Genomic DNA, 21,097 nt, shown 5'->3' with positions numbered 1-21,097 from the left:
GTGTGTGTCTCTCGTTTATTCAGTGAGTGCTCCAGCGCTGCACTCTTACCTCGTCCCTCTAGACGCATGATCCACGTGCTCCCATGACCAAAAATCGGTACTAAGGAACCAGATATCATTGCAGCTGAGGCACCCAGGTCAGAGGTGCATGCCCGTCACCATGTAGGGGACTTTTCCAACTCACCATGGATATGATGTATATGTACTCGGGACTTTGGCGTGTTATCAATTGCATTTCCGTTCTTTTAATGTGATGCAAAATTTTAATTTTCGTGTTCATAGTTAAAGACAAGCGATTTACTGCCACTGAAGACGCAGGTTGCGTGTGGCCCAAATTAATGTACATTCGTGCAGCACATATGAATCTCTTGGGTGACTGATTTGTTTTTGATCCGGAAAAGTTCAAACATCATCGCGTCTGCCCTCTGATAGAAAAAAAAGAGTGGGAAAATAGGGTTTATGTAAGTAAAAGCCACCGCCCCCACCTCGGCGGAGTGCAGCGTTGCGCGGCGCGTCTTTCCCCTGCAGGGGGCGCACCTTTGTGCTCCAACACTAATAGGCTCTCCCTCGCAGGGCGCCTCTAGAAGTGGGGATGGCTCCTTACTCTTGCCTCATAAGTTGTCTCCCTCGCAGGACCTCCACGGCAAGCGGCAGCAGCGCCCGGGGAAGGACTGGCGGATCTTTCCGCTCCAACGCTGAATAGACCGCAGTTACCTCTCAGAGTGGAGGGGTCGAGCACAGGATTGTTTCTCCTTGGATTTTGCATTTGGATTTCCCGGCATTTTATCCCTTTTGTGTTCATGGAGCTGCGTTTATTGTTACTCCTGGGACTTACAATCACTTCCAACGCAGGTGAGGATGGGGGCACTGGCGCGCAGAACAGGACGCATGAGGAGTTTCTCCAGGGTGCAGGGTTTGGCTGCCGCGCTCCTGCCTGCGCCCCCTGACGCTCGGGACCCTTCCATGCACCGGCCACAGGCGGCAAAGGTGGAGTCTGACCGGGGTGCGGCGAAACCCCCGGGCACGCGGGGAGGAGGGCGCCCTCTACTGTCCAGGGTGTGGGTGGGCGGCCGGGAAAATCATGGAACGCACCCAACTCGTAGCGCGCGCGCCTTATTTTGCACACATATAATATTCTTTTTTCCCCACACACGTGTTCAACCTCTCAATATATATATATATATTTTTTTTGGGGGGGGGGGATAGTCTCGGCAGTCTCCTGCTTTGCACGGACGCCCAAATCATATTGTGCAGATGTTCACGGTTTTGAGCAGCACTAATAGAATATTAGTGCAAGAAAATAGACAGTTGCACCGTCGCTTTCAACCGAGTTGGTCACACACAAATATTGCACGTTGCCACAAAGATGCATATTGTGTAATGTGCATCTATTGCATTCATTATGTAAAAAGATTGCACCCCGATAGATTCTTGAGTTTACTCACCCATAGATTCTCGAGTTTACTCACTCTGGGGCCACTGCTAATGCTTCTCACAGCCTTACTCATTTTTCCACGCTTCAACATAGTTCATAGTAATTGTGTAAAAACAAAGTGTGAACGGGGTGAGACTAGTGTTGCGAGCCTCTGCATTGAATGCTCAATGAGCAAAGCCCAGATCTGCAACAATGTGCACCGGCTGTATGTGTGTTAAAGTTCGATATTGCACAATACGAGAAGATTTGATATTTATATACGTGTGTGTGTGTGTGTGTGTGTATATATATATATATATATATATATATATATATATATATATATTGCATGTGTGTTTATAGCAAATCTCCATTACATAGAATCATATGTGTGTTTATATTGATTAAATAGAGTGACATGACTTCCACATGTTTAAGATAATACACACATGTCGATTTGCCATTTCATTTTCGGTTCCATGTTTGCAATCTTGGCATTAAACATGAGGTTAGGAAACAAGGAGGCTTCCTTGACCAGGCTGTTCCATACGTGAAGCGAAGTCAGAATCACTTGCTGTGCCCGAAATGTGTGCACAGTAAGTGCCAAACCAGCGAGCCTGGATGCTTTGAGGTTTTAACTTGGTTTATAGAGCGCTTACTCCTCTTACGAGGTGCCTAGACGCTTTTATTCGGCAGATAGCATGCTTCATCTTAGGTTTCATATTATGTGTGAGCCTAACCGTGATGAATATAATCTGTGATTCTCTGTCCAAATTGGATCAAAATGGCCCTACAGGCCCCCCGTAGGCAGTGGCTTGAAGTTTCCCTTTGATTGAGGACAGGTGATCCAGGCATGGTCAGCGTTCTGCGCCGAAAAGCACTGGACGTGCAATAGTTGAATGAAAAGAAGTCCCGCGTGCGACGCCTATCCCTCCCACGGGGCTATGGACAGCTGGCTTTACATTTGATGTGCCTGAAAGAGAGCGTCTCGCGTGTGCCGAGAGAAACCAGGGGCAGATTCACTCCTTTTTTACGCAGCTCAGGACAGCAAGCAAAGTTGCCGTGCTGCGTTGCGTGAAAGGGAGGCAGCAGAAATGCGCCATATCGGCTAAGATGTGCGGCATTACCTCCTCATCCCTCTTCCTATATAAATGCTAAAGGACAAGCATGAAGCTGGAAATCATAAACTGCTATACCCAGAGCTGATGGGGGGGGGGGGGGGATCTCGGGGCTTCATGAAGGAAGACCAAAACTCAGAGTAATGAAGATTACCAGTAAAGTAAAGTCCACATTTGTAAAGCGCACAATCACCCGTAAGGGTCTCTAGGCGCTGGGGGCCGTCGGGAAGATTAAGCGAGCTATTGCCCAGAGTCACATGGTGCTGGGCTAACCTGCCGCCGGAGCCGGGGATCGAACTGTGATCCCCAGATTCCAGCGTCAGTCGCCCTGGCCGCGGCGCCACACCTCTTCCCTAACCAGGGCATTTCTGCCGCCTCCTAGCGCTGGTGCACTGTGTGCTGCCTAGCGCAGACACAGGCACCACATGGTGCAACGGTGTCTCTGTTACAGGCACGATTGTGTTTGTGCAGTAAGGGACACTTTTCTGCACAAAAACAATCTTTAACAGCGTTTCCTCTTTCTGTCTGTGCTACAAAATGTAGAGCACGTGGAAAGAGGAAATAATGAGGGGAAATTAATATATTTCTCCTTGTTACGCCGCACTGGGGGAAGGCGTATTTTATCTTGTCGCATTCCCAGGTTTACAAGTCTTTGTAAATTTGGTAATGCGCCAAAATCCATGTATGGATGCATGGGAATGCTAACATTCCACCCATGGAACGCCTTCCCAACGCACAGTTAAAGCAGGGCAGCACAATGTGCTGCCTTGCGTTACTTTAGGGTAGATTTACAAATATTTTGCCCTGGGTTAGCATCACAAAAGAGACGCTAACCAGCACAAAATGTTTTTTTCCTAATTTACTGTCCAGTGCAAAACTTGTTTTGCCTGGAAAGTACGTTAAAAGTAACGCAAAGGAGTGTAAAGCACCAAAGGGGCATTGCATGGTTAGTAGTACATGGACGTTTCCATGCAATCACCCATGCCTTTTGATGCAAAACTTTATCTACAAACAATAGTAGACATGGTTTAGTGCCAAAAGTTTATGCCATTTGAAAGGAGGTGTTAAAAGGAGAAATGCTTTTATTTCTCCTTTCTTTTCCGACTTTGCATGCGTGCTACACTGTGCAGCACACATACAAAGTACGAAAAGTTTTAAAGTGTGTCTACGCATAGTATTTAGTACTGGAAGACTACCCTTCCAGTAAAAACCCATGGTAGACTCATGTACACACCCTGTGTGCCTGGCGTTCGCATTCTTAATTCAGCGCTGGCGCTAGGGAGAGGGGAGGAGAGAGCCATATCTCTGTAGATATAGCGTTCTCCTGTTTCCTCCCTGTCACGCAGCGCAGCATTTTTGGCTGCTGCCCTGCATTCCATGACTGCTTTGAAAATCTGGCCCTATATATTTACTACACCACACAAAGTGGGTTTGCATGGCTTAGTAAATGACAAAAATAATTTTGCATGGGGGGGGGGGGGCTATGCCACGAGAGTGACGCAATCCCGACGCCCAATCTTAGTACATCTGTCCTTAAGTGTTTCATTCGCACATTCACTGCCTGCCAACACTGCGCCGGTCACTGAAGTGCACTGTAAAACCAAATTAAGACCAGGAGCCAATTCCTGGTTCACGTGCTTTGTGATTTCAGACCAGTTTAGTGGCAAAATGTAGCGGAGAGGGCGTGCCTGAAGCAAAGTCTTCGATCCAAGTGGCAAGAGCATGACAATCATGCACTGAGCCTTTCAAAAGTGAAGACACGTGTTCTGTGCAAAATGTGGTTGGATATGCACGTGGGATAATGCACATGCATGTCAGAAACCCTCGTAACTCTGTATATGGTGTTTGTGTGAGAGAAAAACATGGTGTGACGTTCAGGCTTAGACATGCCTTTATTGCATTTTATTTGTATTTAGATGTGCGTTTGTGCTTCATATGCTGTGATCTATGTGCAGTGCACATGTTCCGTATGTCAGGGATCTGCGCCTTTAAAGCTTCGATGTACTGTAATATCTGAAACGCCTGATCTTGTAGTACAGATGACGTTTCTATAGTTGTTGGTGTGCTTTAGAAGGTTGAGGAATCTGATTGAAGGGATGTACGCGTTTGTAATGCCTGGTGCTTGACAGCCCAGGCTGGGTGCAACATGTATTTCAGGTTCCGATGGTCACCTGCAGCTTCGGAATGTGCTGTTTACGCTTTAACGGGCGGATGTTCTTCAGAAGTTGCATGAACTGTATTCTGATTAGTTTAAGAGTGTTTCACGGCCAGCACCGGTTTTAGGGTGGTGGGACTGATGCAGCTGCACTGGGCGCTGACCTGGGACAGGGGGGCGCTGACCTCAGGTGGGGGAGCTGTGTTTAGCAATAACTAACAATTTAAAAACACTTGCTGCAGAGTTCCTTGCCATCCAGCTTTCAGGCAGCAATAAAATGTCAAGATAACTCTTGCAATTCATGTTCCTGCTAGAGAGAGAGTTCGGAGCTAGGTATAGTGGCAGTTTTGACTCCCCATAAAGTAGCACAGAGGGTTAATGAGCCTGGTGCTGAGAACGTACCGTGCAGATCACAGATCTGTATTTTATGTGGATAGCTGCGTGGATTACTGCTTTTGCCACACAGCTGCCTTTGATACGGCAGTTTATAATTACAACCCTAGTATAGAACAGTGACTGTTAAGAAGTGTCATCAAAGAGCTGCCTGCATGCAAGCTGCATCACATAGGTTAGGACGTAATGTCCACCCCAAGTCTTTCATTATCTATTCCTAATGTTGCTTAAAAAGGGTGTATTTGTGTGTACATATATATATACATCCTTATTAGTAAAGGCAGCCTTTAACAGTGCTCTAAAACAAATGAAATCTATGTGGGAGAGGGGCTATGGAGAGATGAGGGGCAATTTTGTTCGTTGGTAGTCAGGAAACCCAAGGAGGAGGTAATGGGGTGGGTGGCAAAAATGATTGTCTCACCGGGCGCCACCAGTGCTAAAGCCGGCCCTGGTCACAGCTTGTGTAACTACTACACCTTCCTCTTCTCATTACGTCTCTTAAGGCAACATGTGGATTAAAGAAATAAGTAGGCAGCGTTTGTTCAAGATCTTTGAATATTTTCTTGCATAAATGAATTGTGCATGCCTTTGGTAAGTTTAGAGTGTGCACTTGTGTGTGGGCTTGTGCGTGTCGGCTGTGTTTGAGTGCTAAGTATTTAACACAAAAGTAATGGATGTAATGCTTTGTCAGCCAAAGGTAATTACTCAGGGATGCATACCAGTCCATCGTTATATTTTTTTGCCTACCATGCCACCTCAGAATAGACTTAGCCGTATACAAATCAGCCTTGGTCCTGCGCCAATAGGAAAAGTTCAGCCTTAACTACCAAGTCAAGTCCTTGCTGCACCACAACACAAGAAACCCAAGACCGGGTCGCCCTAGCTGGGGCTCGTCAGTCCTGTGCAGCTTGGTTCTAGTAGCACAGTGAGCACAAGACCCACATCTGGGCATACCCCTTGCACTGAACTAAAAAAAAAGTGATGGGTGGAATGTTTGAATTAATCTCAGCCATTTGTGATTACTTGGGCAGAATCTCATTCATAATTTTTTCACACAATGCCACCTCCTCTGGGAGTATTTTTTAATACTAGCTTAGTGTGTGGTAAGTGTGTGTGTTTAAAGTTTAATATATAATGTGTCTATGTTCAGAGGTGCGCGTTTAATGTGTGTATGTTAAGTGTGTGATGAGTTTTAATATATTATGTATGATAAATGTGTATTTCATATAGCCTGAGTTTTTGTGTAAGGTGTCTATTGACTATGTGTTTAGTATGTGTATGTGTGAGGTGCTTGTTTAATCTGCTTAAGTTTAGTGAGTGTATAAGTGCAACGAGCTTTCACATTGTGTGGATGTTTTTGATGTGTACTGTGTTCAATGTGTGTATATTTAGTGTGCGTTCAATGCGTGTTTACGGTGTAACTAAAATGTGTGTTTCATGTATGCATAATTAGTGTTTGTAACTTGTCCATATTTAAGTATGTTTCATAGGCTTGGTGGTAGTTTGATATCTATATGCATAGTGTGTGTGTGGTGCATGTTTGCAGAATGTGTGTTTAGCGCATGTTTGTTGTATGTAGGTTTTGTCTGCTATATGTATGTAGGTTGAGTTAATGTCTGTGTGTACATGTGCAAGTACTGTACGTGTTCAATGTGCTTGTGTCTGCTGTTTGTTCAGTTTATATATTGTGTGTATGTACAATGCATTTTAAATAAGTGTAATGAGTGTGTTTAGTTGTTTAAGATGTATGTGCCATGTGTGTAACATATGTCTTCTGTGTCCCTTGCAGGCTTCTCAGGAGCAGTGTCTATACCTCAAGGGCCAGGGGGGACTAGACTGAGCCCTCAGCGCAGGGAAGAGAGGGAGGCACACGGGGAGGCGCTGGTGCCAGCCCCTGCCTCCCAAGGGTTCCAGGACACACAGCAGGAGGGGGTGCCCCTCGGTCCTGCAGAGACTGCGCCCCCCAAGAGAAGAGACAAGCGCTGCACTTGTTACACCTACAAGGACAAGGAATGCGTGTATTACTGTCACCTGGACATCATCTGGATCAACACCCCAGAGTGAGTCTGAGCACCCCTTGTCTGTATGAACTATCACCCGCTGGGATGGAGGAGGAGTAGCTCCTCCTTCCGTCACTCCTACATGGGGCTGTATGATCATGGGATGTAATTATTTATTGTGGGAGTTTGTACAACATGCGCTGCAAGCAGGATTGTTTACGTGCCATTTGATTATTGCTCTCTATTGTGAGTATGCAAGTTAGAATACCATGGCTTTGAGTAGAAGGCAGAGCTGAGCATCCTTAATCTCAGCAGTTGTTAAGTCGTGGTCCTGAACCTAACTGCCTAGCTAGTTTCTTTGAGAATGTGTCTGCCGATTTTCAGGCAGATCCTCTTCCAGACTGTCTCCACGAGGTAAGAGTCGTGGAGGCCGACTCGTCTTTTGTGTTTTCTTCATCTGGTAGAACATTGCTCAATGTAGCTAGGCTCTGGTAGTTTAATAGATTCTCCCTCTTATCCCAACCACAAAGCTGTGGTATTTGATATTTATTAATTTCTATAGCGCCCAAATCAGCCCGTAAGGGGTATCTCCGCACTTAGGACGGTATGCTACAGCCAAGCCAGAGGACCTCAGAAAAGATAGGTTTTTAAAAGCTACCTGAATTGAGGAAGGCTCTGGCAGTCGTGAAGCTGGCGGGTGAGTTCGTTCCAGAAGGTCGAGGCAAGGTGAGTGAATGCTTTGCCACCCTTGCGGGCCTTTTTAATTCTTGGAGTGCAAAGGAGAAGCTTGGATCCAGATCGGAGAGGCGAGAGGGAATGTACTTGGTCAGTATGTCAGACAGGTAGGAAGGCCCCAGACGATTGAGGGTTTTGAAAACAATGCAGACAATCTTGAATTTCACCAGCTTTCTTACAGGGAGCCAGTGGAGTTTGTTAAGAAATGGAATCAAGCCGTTCTGGGGGTGGCATTTGCTACTAGTTGGGCTGCCGTATTCTGGACTACTTGTAACTTGTTTAAGGAGTGCATTACAGTAGTCCAGACGGCTTAAAACTAGTGCTTGCATCAGTGTTTTTCGTGTAGAGGAAGGTAACAAAGGAAATACTCTTCTGAGTAGGCTGAGTGTGTGAAAGCAGGTACCAGCGGTAGTGGCAGCATGAGCTTTGAGTGCAAGATTCTGGTCAATCCTGATTCCTAAATTCTTAACCACTTCTTTTGGAGCGGGGGCCGCACCCAGTCCCTCCGGCCAGCACTTGGGAGACCAGCTTATGGCTGCTTCTCTAAACAACATGATCTCCAGTTTCTCGGGGTTCAGTTGAAGGAAGTTGGTCCTCATCCAGGCGACAATGTTCTTCATACCCTCTGAAAAGATGAGTTGTATATCATATCAGGGCTGTATTTATCAAAGGTGAGGAGGAGCTGGGTGTCGTCCGCGGAGGAGGTGGGACTGAACCCTAGGTTCCTTATTAGTTTAGCCAAGGGAGTAACATAAATGTTAAAGAGAGTAGAGTTCAAACAGGAGCCCTGCGGTACTCCCTTGGTAACTTTTGTGGTTTTAGATCTGAAGGTGCCCAATGTGACTGTCTGGGTTCTGTCTGTTAGAAAGCCTGTGAACCATTTTAGTGCAACCCCCTGAATGCCAATGGTCTGTGTCTCATTGCCTTCCACCATGGCTTAAGCCATATCTCTCTCTCTCGGGGTTGAACATCAACTAGTATAATAATAAAGCGAAGTTGCAGAACGTCACTTGGTGTAGGATTTCCAACCTTGGCCTCTGTAAAGAAGGTCAGAACATTAAATCTCCTTCCACCTGTCTACTTGTATAATGATTTCTTAGGGCCACCTCCAGCGCTGAATGGCTGTACATGCTGCCCTGGTGGGAAGGAGTTAAGGTATATCTTGAATGAAGGGAAGGGAGATGCTGAATGATGCAACCTTCAGGGCTCGTCCAACAGCTAACTACCAGATCATATTCATCTCGTTTCCTATCAGGCAACACACTGAGAGCTTGCTGGTGGTAGCCACATGGACTTACCAGGGTTGAGGCAGAGTGCTTATTGTCTCTTGAATGGAGGTGGGGATACTTTTCACCCAAGATTGATATCAAATATAATGTGGTCGAAGAACTCAGAATCGTCTTGATTGGGTAGTCTTGGGGTTCTCTGTCGTGGTAAGGTCTCTCAGGGTTGTATGTTCTTAGAGTTTCATTGAAAGTAACTTTAGACACTGAAGTAACATCACACCAGGGCAGTAAAACAATGTGTTTGCTTAATTAGCATTTACTGACTTATTGTGCAGGATCCAAAACGATTTGTGTAAAAGCTGCTGCACCCTCGGCCCCAAAGGATAAAAATTCCCATGTCCGTAAGTGTTCTCTAGTCATTGCCCATAATGTATGCTTTAGGTTTGTCAATGTAAAGCACATTTTCAGACAATATTCTCTTTTTGGTTTGGGTCATTTTATTGGAACTGTCTGTTGTGTTTTACTGCTATTTTACACATTTTTTTTGTCTCAAACTGTCCTAAACCTTATTACCATCTAGATCTATTATTTTGTGAGACGATCGGGTGTATTCCATTATATGCTGTACCAGTTTCATAACTTAGGAGTGTGTTAAAATCATTTGCATTTTAAAAGATGACCAGTGATGTATTCGGCATCGTTATGAGTCTTGGTTTTGCAACATACAACACATCGCACTCGAATAAGATCTGGTCATGGTGTTTGAACAACCAGACAAACTGCTGGAAATCTATTTGGAATGATCATGCCTTTAGTTGGTCTCTGAAGCTTGTGTAGTGTTGAGTCACGCGTTCAGACATTTTATTCAGTTTCTACCTCCCAATTGCGGGGTTTCACTCGGATGGATAATGGCACACTTCAAAATACTTAAACACACAGAATTTCCAGCTTAAAGCCTTTTTGAAGTTTGAATAAAAGCTTTGCAGTTATGAATTTCGAATAATTTGCTAAATTATGGAAATACCCTTAAGAGGGTGCAACTGACTGGGTTTTACCACCCGCCCAACCACCATTTTAATGATTCTAAAAGGGATAAGAAGCATTAACATTGAGTATCTGATGTCCACAGAAGATGTGCCTCTGTAGCACATTCCTGATACAGTTAGAGAAATTCACTCTGTAAGAACTTGTTTCAATCGTTAGGAGGGCAGGGTAGAAGCACCTGCCCTGGAGCTATGCGTCTCTCAAAAATCTGGTTATGTCATATAGGAATAAGGAGCAGTAAAATAACTACTGTATTCTGCATTTTCATTTCCCTGTTCGTTAACACTTTTGGCGTGATTTTAGTTATTTCTCCCTTCATCAGAAGTGCTGTTCTTTACCCCTGCATTCAGAAGTGCTATTTCAGAAGGGTCTGCTTTCCACAATAATTCTCAATTACAGTAATCAAATTACATATGCTAAAAAGAAATCAATCCCCCCAAAAAGATGGGGCTCATTAGGGTGTTAAGAAATACATGTAATTACATCTTTATATATATCTATTCACAATTGGTTTTCGTGGCAATGAGGGAGACACATACAATCATATAAAACATGAATTACAATACACGAGTTCACAACATTACACAACGTCACGTAAATATTTTTCATGCTAAATTAGAAATGAAGACACAAAAAAGATAAAGACAATCTAAAACAAGATAGTACAAAGAGAGTCAACATTTGGGTTCACTTCTAATTCCTTTCTGGGGCCTTCATCAGGACATATAGTGGTCTTCTAATAATTCTGGGTTCTCATAGCAATCAAGATGGACAACAGTAATTCATCAAACTGTAGGTCATTGATTCAAGACTTCCTAAATTTTGTGGCATTTCTCATCATATCTTCAGCATACTTGCGTACTTTACACTTGTGTATGAATATACTTCTTATTTCAGATTACAAGGAAGTTAGCATATTAACGCCCAGGGACTTTGGACTCAAGAAGGCCCTATTGCGGATTTATACAGCTGAGATCTTCATCGTACTCACTGGCTATACTCTCTTGTGTATTCATATGGCCAATTGAGGTTACAAGGACCACGTAATATTGACGGTCCAACAATCCCCAATCATTGGATAAACTGAAAAACTCCCAGTTAATTTGGATATCTTTATGTGAAGCACTATATGAGATGGCCGGGTTGGAATTAGAACCCATGTACAGGTTGCTTCGGGTTCATAGACTCTCAAGCATGCAGCCTTGAAGAAGTCGTGAGGCACTCCCTTATGTGATGAAACACGTGTTGGCTTGCTATAGAAACAAGAGAATAGGCCAGTGGGTTGAAAACAAAAAAGGAGAAAGATAAGCACTGCGAAAAGTTCTCATTTTCCACTACTGTACTGACAATATAGTATTTGTAAATATTGAAGTATTGCGTGTTCTAGAGCTGTACATTTCTCATGATTAATTTGCCACATTATTTTGACTGGCGGTCTCAATCAGGCCAGTAATGTAAAGCCGCATCAGGCATAAAAATAAAGATGTTAGTTTTCATTGGCCTTTTAGTTTTCTTCTGGCCCAGTAGTGCATCCACTGCATCTAAAAAGGAGAATGAGTAAATAGTATCTAGACACAGTGACTGTGAAGCCTCGCAGTTGTAAGAGTACAGTAGCCATCAGGCTGAGCAAGGGGACGATGAGTTAGAAACAAGCAAAACAGCACACAGCTGTTGTGAGGCCTGGATGGGATGATGGTTCCTTTGATCTGGATGAGGTTGTTTTCGGTGATCGGGTAGCTGGCACTGAAATGAAGGAGGCCTTGAGATGGATCTGGAGTCAAATATGCAAATAAAGTGGTGCTAGGAGTTTTTGGGGATGGGAATAAGAAAGGAACTAGAATGGGGGGCGTGGCTTAGCAAGCCACGATGGCGGCTGTGTCCTGCTGAGGCTCCGCGATCGGGCTAGCATCCAGCCCAGTACCCGAGATCGCCGGGAGCCTCAGCCCACTGATAAGGCACCTGGGACCCCCCGTGCGCTGGGGCGCCGCTTGGACGACCTCCGGCGACGGCGGACGAACAACACGGACCGATTTTCACAAATCTGGAGCCGAGCGCCTCGGTCCAAGATGGCGGGCGCGACCCTGTCCGGCGGGCACTCACGCCGCCGGGAGCTGACCCAGTGATCAGAGGCCCCAAGAGACAGAGCTGACGGACGCCTACGAGGGGCCCCGGAGCAACAACGAGACCGGCCCCCCCGGAGTACGCGCCGGACGGCGCCTTCCCGCGATCCGAGGTCCCGGCGCGCAAGATGGCGGCCGCCGGACCGGGGCTCCACTACATCGGCATTGTGGCCTCACCGAGAGCCTGATCATCCCCCCGGCATCGGCCGACCCGCCAGGCGCGGAGGGACGACGGACGCGTTGTGGACGTGGTGGTGTGCCATCCAGTGACCAACAACGCACGAGCGAGGGCGGTGAGTGCCCGTCCCTCCCCCCCTCCCTCGGAGTTCTCGGCGCCTGTGGCCCCCCCCCCCCCTACAGCCTCGGGGGCTCCGTGAGGCGACGAGGCACACGCCGCTGGCTGACCAGAGGATCCAGAGCGCCTCCACTACCCCGCACCGATCGCCGGATCTAAGTGCCTGACCCTAAGATGGCGCCCACAGCGTCCTAGACTCCAGGAGCAGCGCGAGCCTCACCACGGGAGCAGGGGTGGCCCCTCCCAGACTCGAGACTCCACCGGCGGCCGCCCGTTGCACCGGAGCCCCTCTGAACTCCCACCACCTGACCTCTGGCCCCCCCGGCCGCCACGGACACTGCACCACACGCCGGGGGGGACCCACGGGGTCTTTTTGACACCGGAACCACCGGCTCCGATGGCCTCGGACCGCCTCTGACGCCCTGAACCGGAAGGCGCTCCCTGAGGCGAGGGGGGGCCGTCCCGGAGCCTGGGGAGACAGGAGTGACCGGCTGCCATTGAACTTGCCCGTGGCCCAGCTACGTCGGCCTGCTGTACCCAGAGTGCACGGCGGCCAGGTGGCCCACATACCGGCCTTCTCCCTCACCACCCCCTCTCTCGCTCCAGTGCCCGAGCGCACTAAGTGACGGCCACTACGCCGGGGCTCCGAGGTACCGACCCTGATCACACACTGAGAGCCTGATCACCCTCCGATCTGCCACCGAGAGGAGTGGAGGACCTCGAGACGTTACCTGTGGCTGTGACCCGGTGGCCCATCCGACAGCACCTATGGGGAAGCCAAGGGCCCCGCAGGTGACGGCTGTCCCTGAAACGGCCGTTGAAAAGATGCCACACACCAGGACGTGGACGCAAGCCAATACACCACAAACAGACCCTGCACTGTCGGCGAAATTGGACCAGGTGTTGGCGGCGATTGAAATGTCTCGCCTGTCAATGGAGGAGAGGTTAGGTGCCCTGACGACGGACATTAGCTTGATCCGAGACGAACACCGTAAACTGGCGGACAGGGTAAAGGAGGGCGAACGAACCGTGACCGAGTTACGACCCGTGGTGAAGATGCAGGAGGAAGACATGAGAGAGGTACTTCGTCGTGTGGAGGCCTTAGAAGAGCGCACAGTGGACTTGGAAGGACGCTCGAGAAGATGTAACATCCGCGTCCTGGGCCTGCCGGAGGGGATTGAAAATTCGGATCCTCTGACCTATATGGAATCCTGGACCAGATCGTTCACTCCGGAGAGTGAGAGATCACCGTACTTCTCCATCGAACGGGCCCACAGAGTCCCGGCCCGGGCACCCAAACCTGGCCTCCCTCCACGACCCATGCTAGCTAAATTCCTACATTTTCGAGACCGAGACGCGGTGCTCCGAGCGGCCCGGACAGTGGGCCCCCTGCAGGTGGAGGATCAACATGTTATGGTGTTTCCGGACTACGCCCGGGAGGTCCAACAGCGGCGATCCACCTTTCTGGAAGTCAAGAGACGCCTCCGCGCTAACGACCTACAGTACTCCTTGCTGTTCCCAGCCCGCCTCAAAGTACTGTACAATGGGAAAGCCCTCTTCTTCACCACGGCGACGGAAGCACAGGATTGGGCTGACCTTCACTGCCCGCTGATCCCTAAGCCCGGACCCCAGAGGACCCGCAACAACGACCTCAGACGATCTCGACGGCGGGGCACGAACCGTACCCAGTCTGGCCGCCCCAGGAGCCAGGCGTCCTCCCCCACGGGGTCGCCCGACCTTGCGCAAATCATGCAAGAGCGACGAGATGTCCTACGAGCGGTGGTCGAGCTTCACACGTCGCCCCAGGCATCGACCCAGAGAGTCACCCACACCTGTTCACCCCAGAGAAGGACCGCGACAGCGACGGAACGATGTCGGGATTTGGCCCGATCTCTTCCCCACTCATGGCGGCACCTACATTGAACGCTACCCTGGCCGACCAACCTAACGCCTCCTCATGAACAGTGAACTGTTGATTCCTGTATCCTTCTAATGATCACCTGTTATATTGCGCGATGTCTAGGTGCCTAGACTGTCTCACCTGATTATAGCATGTGCATCCGAGCGATGGACTCTTCTCCTACAGGAGCCCGACCCGCGCACAGGCCCAGCAGCGACACATGCCGCAACCCCCGCAGTTAACTGTTGTATTTCTCCCCTAGTGGGATACTAGTTTGGATATGCCACCCTCGGTGCTATATCCCCAGTATTGGGACTGTTACCCACCCAAGGTTATACTAGTTGTTACTCCCCTTAGTCCCTCCCCTACGATTGTGGAAGCTCGGCGCGCAGGAACACACGTGACCCATATACACAGGCGCTTTCTGGGTATTATAGGGGGACCCTCATCCCTACCACGACACCCCAGGTATGGCAGTCCCACGATCAGACATTAACATCCTTACTTTGAATGTACGAGGCCTGCACACACCTAGCAAACGATACTCTGTGTACGCTTACATTAGACGCATGTCAGCCAATATCGCACTCCTTCAGGAGACACACATAAATGCTACCGAACTCACTCGCCTGCAATCTAAATGGCGTGGGACCCTCTGTGCCACGCAATACTCAGCGTTTGCACGCGGAGCATTGATCTGGGTCAGACCGGGTACTCCCTTCCGGGTGCTCCGACGGGTGGTGGACAAAGAGGGGAGGTATGCGCTTCTGGAGGGAATACTTGACGGGCAGGGAATACTCCTTGGCAGCATTTACGCCCCTAATACGGACCAGGATAAATTCTGGGATCACCTCACGGGCATTTTGGCCCAGTTCACCACAGTCCCATGGATACTAGGGGGCGACTTTAACTGTACACTGGACACCACCCTGGACCGCTCACATCCTCCTCCCGCACATTCCCCGGCCCCCCGACAGGCGGAACTCTTTAGGACCTGGGTCACACACTGGGCGCTCACTGACGCATGGCGACACCTCCACCCACTGGCTCGCATTTACTCCTTCCACTCGATCCCACACAACCTCCGGGTCCGCCTAGACCGCTTCCTCTGTTCTGCACCAATTCTCCCTAAGATCACGTCCACGGACTATCTGGGCCGGATCCTCTCGGATCACGACGCTCACATTGTGCGACTAACTTGGCGCCCCCCCCACCCACCGGTCCCCACCTGGCGCCTTCCTCGGGATTGCCTGACCGACCCAGTATTCAGAGACACGCATAAAACTTGCATACGGGACTACTTCGCACATAACGCGAACACGGCGTCGTCGGTACTAGTGGAATGGGACGCGTTTAAGGTGGTGGCTAGGGGAGAATGCATCAAACAGGTGGTGGGGGTTCGCCGCACCCTAGAACGGACGCTCCTGACCTCGGAGCAGACATTAGCCACCCTCACTAAACGACTCGACGACTCGGAAGAGCACGCTGTGCTCACGGCCGAGGCTAAGACGGAATATCAGACCGCCTGCGCCGATCTTCGGAAGTATAATTTCAGGGCTTACGCCACTAGGATGCATAAGGATAGGGACAAAACGGGGGCGCTGTTGGCTTGGATGGCGAAGCAGGACACCGAACTTAAGCCAATCACAGATATTATCAACCCGGACGGTGTGTTGGTGCGCTCACAGGCCGAGATTCTCCTGGCGTTCCAGCGTCATTATACACGAGTGTACGGGACCCCGACCCAGTACTCCCTATCTTCTGTAGACAATTTTCTAGACCCTCTGACTCTATCCACAATATCGGACGCCGACAAACGCTCCCTCGACGCCAAGATTGCCCCATCTGACATCACCCAGGCGATACGGGCCATGTCTCGTAACAAAGCGCCGGGGTTGGACGGCTTCCCACTGGAATACTACTCGACGTTTTCCCCCCTGGTGGTCCCTCGTCTGTCGCGGATGTTTGGGGAGTCTCTTCGTCTAGGCAGGCTGCCGCAGTCACTGCGAGAGTCCGTGATCGTCACCTTTCCCAAGCCCCACAGAGACCCTCTCCACTTGGGGTCGTATCGCCCCATCACGCTCCTGTCTGCCGACTGTAAAGTCCTGGGGAAAATTCTGGCGGACCGATATGCGCAGGTCATTCGTCCACTGGTCCACCCCGACCAATGCGGCTTCGTGCCGGGAAGAAACACCTCCCAGAATCTCCGTCGTGTCTTCCATGTCCAGGATCAGGTGCGTGACCGATTTCCTCGCGCCGCCTGTCTCATTATGGACCTAGAAAAGGCATTTGACACCCTCACTTGGCCCTATCTCTTCTCTATCCTGCGGCGCCTTAATATCGGTCCGACACTCATGGCGTACACACGCCTCCTGTATACCGATCTCACCGCCCGAGTACGGATCGGGAAACATATATCACCAGCATTCGGAGTTCGGCGGGGCACAAGACAGGGGTGCCCCCTGTCGCCGCTCTTATTTGCGTTAGTGGTCGAGCCGCTGGCGGTTCGGCTGCGCCTGGAGGGTGTAAACTGGGGCATTCCCCTCGCGGACGACATGCATTGCGTGTCCATGTACGCGGACGATCTCCTCATATATGTCCGGGACATCGAAACGGACCTGGCCCCCATAGGAGCGACACTGGTGGATTTTGCAGACGCCTCAGGCCTACAGGTGAACTGGGACAAGTCCACAGTCTACCCCCTACACCCGAGCCTACCCCCCCGGGAGGTCGAACTCGGTTCACATACACTCTCATGGTCCGCGGAGGCCCCCCGTTACCTCGGTGTCCGCTTATACCATTCTCCGGCGGCCATGCTGACGGGTAATCACCACGCAGTGCTAGCTAGTCTGCGCCCGACTGTCGCCTTTTGGAATAGACTCCCCCTGGCCCCGATAGGACGGATAGCCCTAGCTAAAATGGTGATGCTTCCCCGACTCCTCTACCACTTCACGAACCTACCGGTTATACCACCCAGGTCCTTCTTCCGCGCTGTCGATTCCCTCTTAGGAACCCTCATTTGGGGCGGGGGCCGTCACCGAGTTGCCCTGAAAACCCTCCAACTTCCCACGACGCAGGGTGGACTCGGAGCTCCATCCTTCGAGGCGTATTTCCTCGCGGCACAACTCCAATGGCTGTCTTACTGGACGGCGGACCGTTACCCTCAGGAGACTGTCACTTCGGCCGGCAGAATCACAACCCCAGAACTCACCCGCCTCCTCCTTCCGGGCACCAGGCCCCGGCGCACATATCCCCTTCAAGTGACGATGGCGCGCCGGTGCATGATGCGAATCCACCGGCTGTCCCCTAATAGACCTCCGTACTCCCCGCTACTGCCACTGATAGGCGGCCCCAGACAGGACTCTTACTTCACCGCTCCACTGCTCACCGAGTGGTCTCTCTGTGGCATCACGGATTTGGAATCACTCTACGAGGAAGGCCAGCTAAAATCGCTGGACCGCCTGACCGCTGAATACGGACTCCCCTCAGGCCAATTCCTCAGATATAGACAGCTGCTCGACGGATACCGGCCCCATTTCAATCTCTGCACCGGCGAGCCAGACACGCATCCAGTAATACACACAATCCTACAAATGGGGGTGGGACGCCACTTAATCACCTGGTTATATAAGTCCATCCGGGAACTCTCACATACTCCCCTTACCACTTTGAGAGCCACATGGGAGGAGGACATAGGTCGCGCACTACACGATTCTGAATGGACTAAAGCACTGGAGGCCCCTAAACGAGTCTCTAGAAACGCCCGCTTCAAGAACATCCAATACTACATCCTACACAGGGCATACCTCACCCCAGCGCGCCTGCAGAAGTTCTATCCCTCCACTACATTCCTATGCCCCAGATGCTGCTCTCCTACGGCGGACTTTCGACACATGTTCTGGAGTTGCCCCAACCTTCACCCCTTTTGGCGGGCGGTACATGACACTCTGGCGGACCTCACGGGTCTCACTACACTAGCTACCTGGGAGTCCAGTGCACTAGGCATCTTTCATGTTCCCAAGAGAGACCCAGTGCGCAGACGTTTCGTATCACTAGCACTCCTGTTGGCAAACAGATGTATAACCATGCGCTGGCGCTCCCCGGAAGGTCCCCCTGTAGCGGCATGGAGGGGCGCGGTCGGAAAAATGGGCGGCGGCGGAAGAGGATGCCCTTAGAGAGGAAGAAGCCAGGGGTGCGCGTAAGGTTCCCTTGTCCATGGACTGGGCCATGCTCCTCCACAGCTTCCGACAGTCCACATATGCAGAAGGCCAGCCTACTCCTCCCCCCCCCCTACCCAAGAGAATCAATAGCCTCTACATGGTACCAACCGTCCCAGGACCGTCTCCCGGCACCCTCTACATCCTGATCAAACTCTCGTATGCTTCGCCACCCACCTTGTTGCCCACATCCCCGAGGGTACTCACCCCCTGCTCACCCCTCTTGTTCCCCTCCCTCCCCCTCTCATGGTGCGTAGACCAACTAGCTCCGAGGCCCCCCCCTGACGCCCGTCGCCAGTATCCCCTTGCCTAGACCCTGCTAGCGCCTATAAGCTTCCCACCCACGGTTTTTTTCCCCCTCGTTATCAGGTGCCACCACTGTATGGACAGTGCAGACCTTGATCCAACGCTCTCAAGGTGGGATCCTATATACCCGCTATTATCCACCGCCCCATTGGCGATATAGATTCACTGTTTCCCGACCTGCGGACATGTTTGCACGATCTACATTGATCATTCAAGGAAATGTATGTCGGCGCCAGTTATGTAGATACTAAAAAACGTTGCACGCCTGACTGTTCGTGGCTGAATGTTGAGGCCACGTCAGCAGATCAATTACACTGTACCTATATACCTTGATGCAACAATAAAATAAATTTCAACAAAAAAAAAAAAGAAAGGAACTAGAATGAGCGTAGCAGAGAGATCCATAAACCCAGACACAATACAATACTTTAGATAAAACGTGATGGCTACACCTGATAGGAGATAAATAATTACAAAAATGCAGCCCTGTGTAGAAACATCAGTAGAGCAGGTGGCTTATGACAGTGGATACTAAAGTGGAAAGTTGGTGCGTTTCGAAGACATGCTTGCTTGCTAAAGGAATAACGTGGGTTTCAGCAGGAAGGCCAGCTTTTACATCAGCTTGGGCATTTGATGTGCTCCTAGAACCCCCTCATGCATGAGGCATGTTCTGGTAAGAAGCAGTCATACTTGGTGATACATGACCAATGTTGAGGACATATTCCTTAATGCCTCACTGCAGAGTCTGACAGTAATGCCCTGCACCTTCTCCTCGTTCCTAGATTGTGCCAGGTACACCGTTTAATTGTAAAACTCCACAAATGTAAATGACAACAGTGTTTTTGTTTCGAAGCTCTGTAGAGACCAAAAATAATAGATTTGGCAAAAAAAAGTTGCTTTCCACCGTGCTAGTCCGAGGAACAATTCCGTATTTTCAATTTTTTAAAAACTTTTATTGGTCCCACAAAAGAAAAAAATCTGAAACCAGGGCCAAGTAGATGGACTCCTGGAGACCAGAGGTCACACAATCTAATTTACTCCACATCTGGGCACTTCTTTTGTTGGGCCAGTAAAATGAGTCTGGTTTATTTTTTATTGACGGCAGAGGGGTTGGAGCAAGGTGTGCTTTGAAGTCCTCAAAGGCTTTGTAGTCGTTTGTCTGGGGCCCTTGCTGACCTTTCTGACTAGTCTTTCTGCACCACCAATCAAAATATTTCTACCAACAAAAGTGCTCAAAGGACGTCTATGCAGTGTGCTGAAAGGGGAGAGGGTGTGGCTTAACGGCCAGAACTGCTGACAGTGAAGCTGGAGAACAGGATTCGAGTCTGGCTGTAGGCTCAAACATCTTGTGAATAAGTACAAATCACTTAATCTCCCCGTGCCTAAAAAAAATAATGTGTCCTTGTGTAATGCAACTGGTGCTCATCTAAAGCGCTTGAATACCTTCGGGTCCAGTTCGCGCTATATAAAACTGTTAAATAATACATGGGCGCACCCCACTTCATTGTCTTTTGTGTTGTGAAGGCAACCGTCTCAACGCACGGTTGTTGCTGTAGATGTTTACTGGTTTGTGCTGTAGGTGACAAGCGTGGCCGTCTGAAATGATTGTGTATCAAGCTTTGAGAACAACAGGCTGCAAGCATGGTGCTTTGTGTTGTGAGAGAGAATGCCTCAATACATTATGTAGTATGTTATGAGAGAGAATGTTTGCAGCCTGAACTACACAATACGTATAATTCATGTGTTATGTACTTTTTATACAGAGCTTACATTGGTCCTTCAGAGCAGTAAACAGTCGACAAGGCAGTATTGAATTTGGCCTTTAGTCTGTTATTTCTGGCAATGGCGCGGAAACGGTGGCTTGGTTGAGAAATCAGGTACAAGTTATCAGGTTGGAGGTGTGAGAGGAGGTCGTTGGACCCCTGTGCAAGGGGCGGTTAGAGTCTTGCCTGATTCTGACAAAGGTACTCAAAGGAGGCTTCCTTGTTGCTATATTTAATACCTCTGTAAAATGTATCATTACTGATGGTGAAGGCTCATAGGCAGCGTAGGATTGGTAGGGCGGGCACTCGGGCAATGCCCGAGGGGCCGGTGTCCAGTTCCAGCTGTGGGCTGCTTTTTTGAGCAGCCTGGGGGCCGATTTTTGCTGTTTCTGTATTGTTTAATGTCGCCAG

At 49.6% G+C, this 21,097-nt stretch overlaps 1 protein-coding gene across 2 annotated transcripts in view; it reads left to right on the top strand.

Moving 5' to 3' along the window:
* Positions 1 to 601: 601 nt before the first annotated feature.
* EDN3 (endothelin 3) overlaps positions 602 to 21,097 on the top strand; it is a 430,092-nt gene continuing 409,596 nt past the window's right edge. For both annotated transcript variants that reach the window (XM_078651828.1, XM_078651827.1), the window contains exons 1-2: positions 602 to 852; positions 6,870 to 7,140. In XM_078651828.1, the coding sequence (XP_078507954.1) occupies positions 801 to 852; positions 6,870 to 7,140 (323 nt within the window). In that variant the 5' untranslated portion in view covers positions 602 to 800. The remainder of the gene's footprint in view (positions 853 to 6,869; positions 7,141 to 21,097) is intronic.

Source organism: Lissotriton helveticus, chromosome 7, assembly GCF_964261635.1.
Source record: "Lissotriton helveticus chromosome 7, aLisHel1.1, whole genome shotgun sequence".
Lineage (NCBI taxonomy): Eukaryota > Metazoa > Chordata > Amphibia > Caudata > Salamandridae > Lissotriton > Lissotriton helveticus.
The sequence above is the reverse complement of the archived record's forward strand: the minus strand, read 5'-3'. Positions and strand labels throughout refer to the sequence as shown.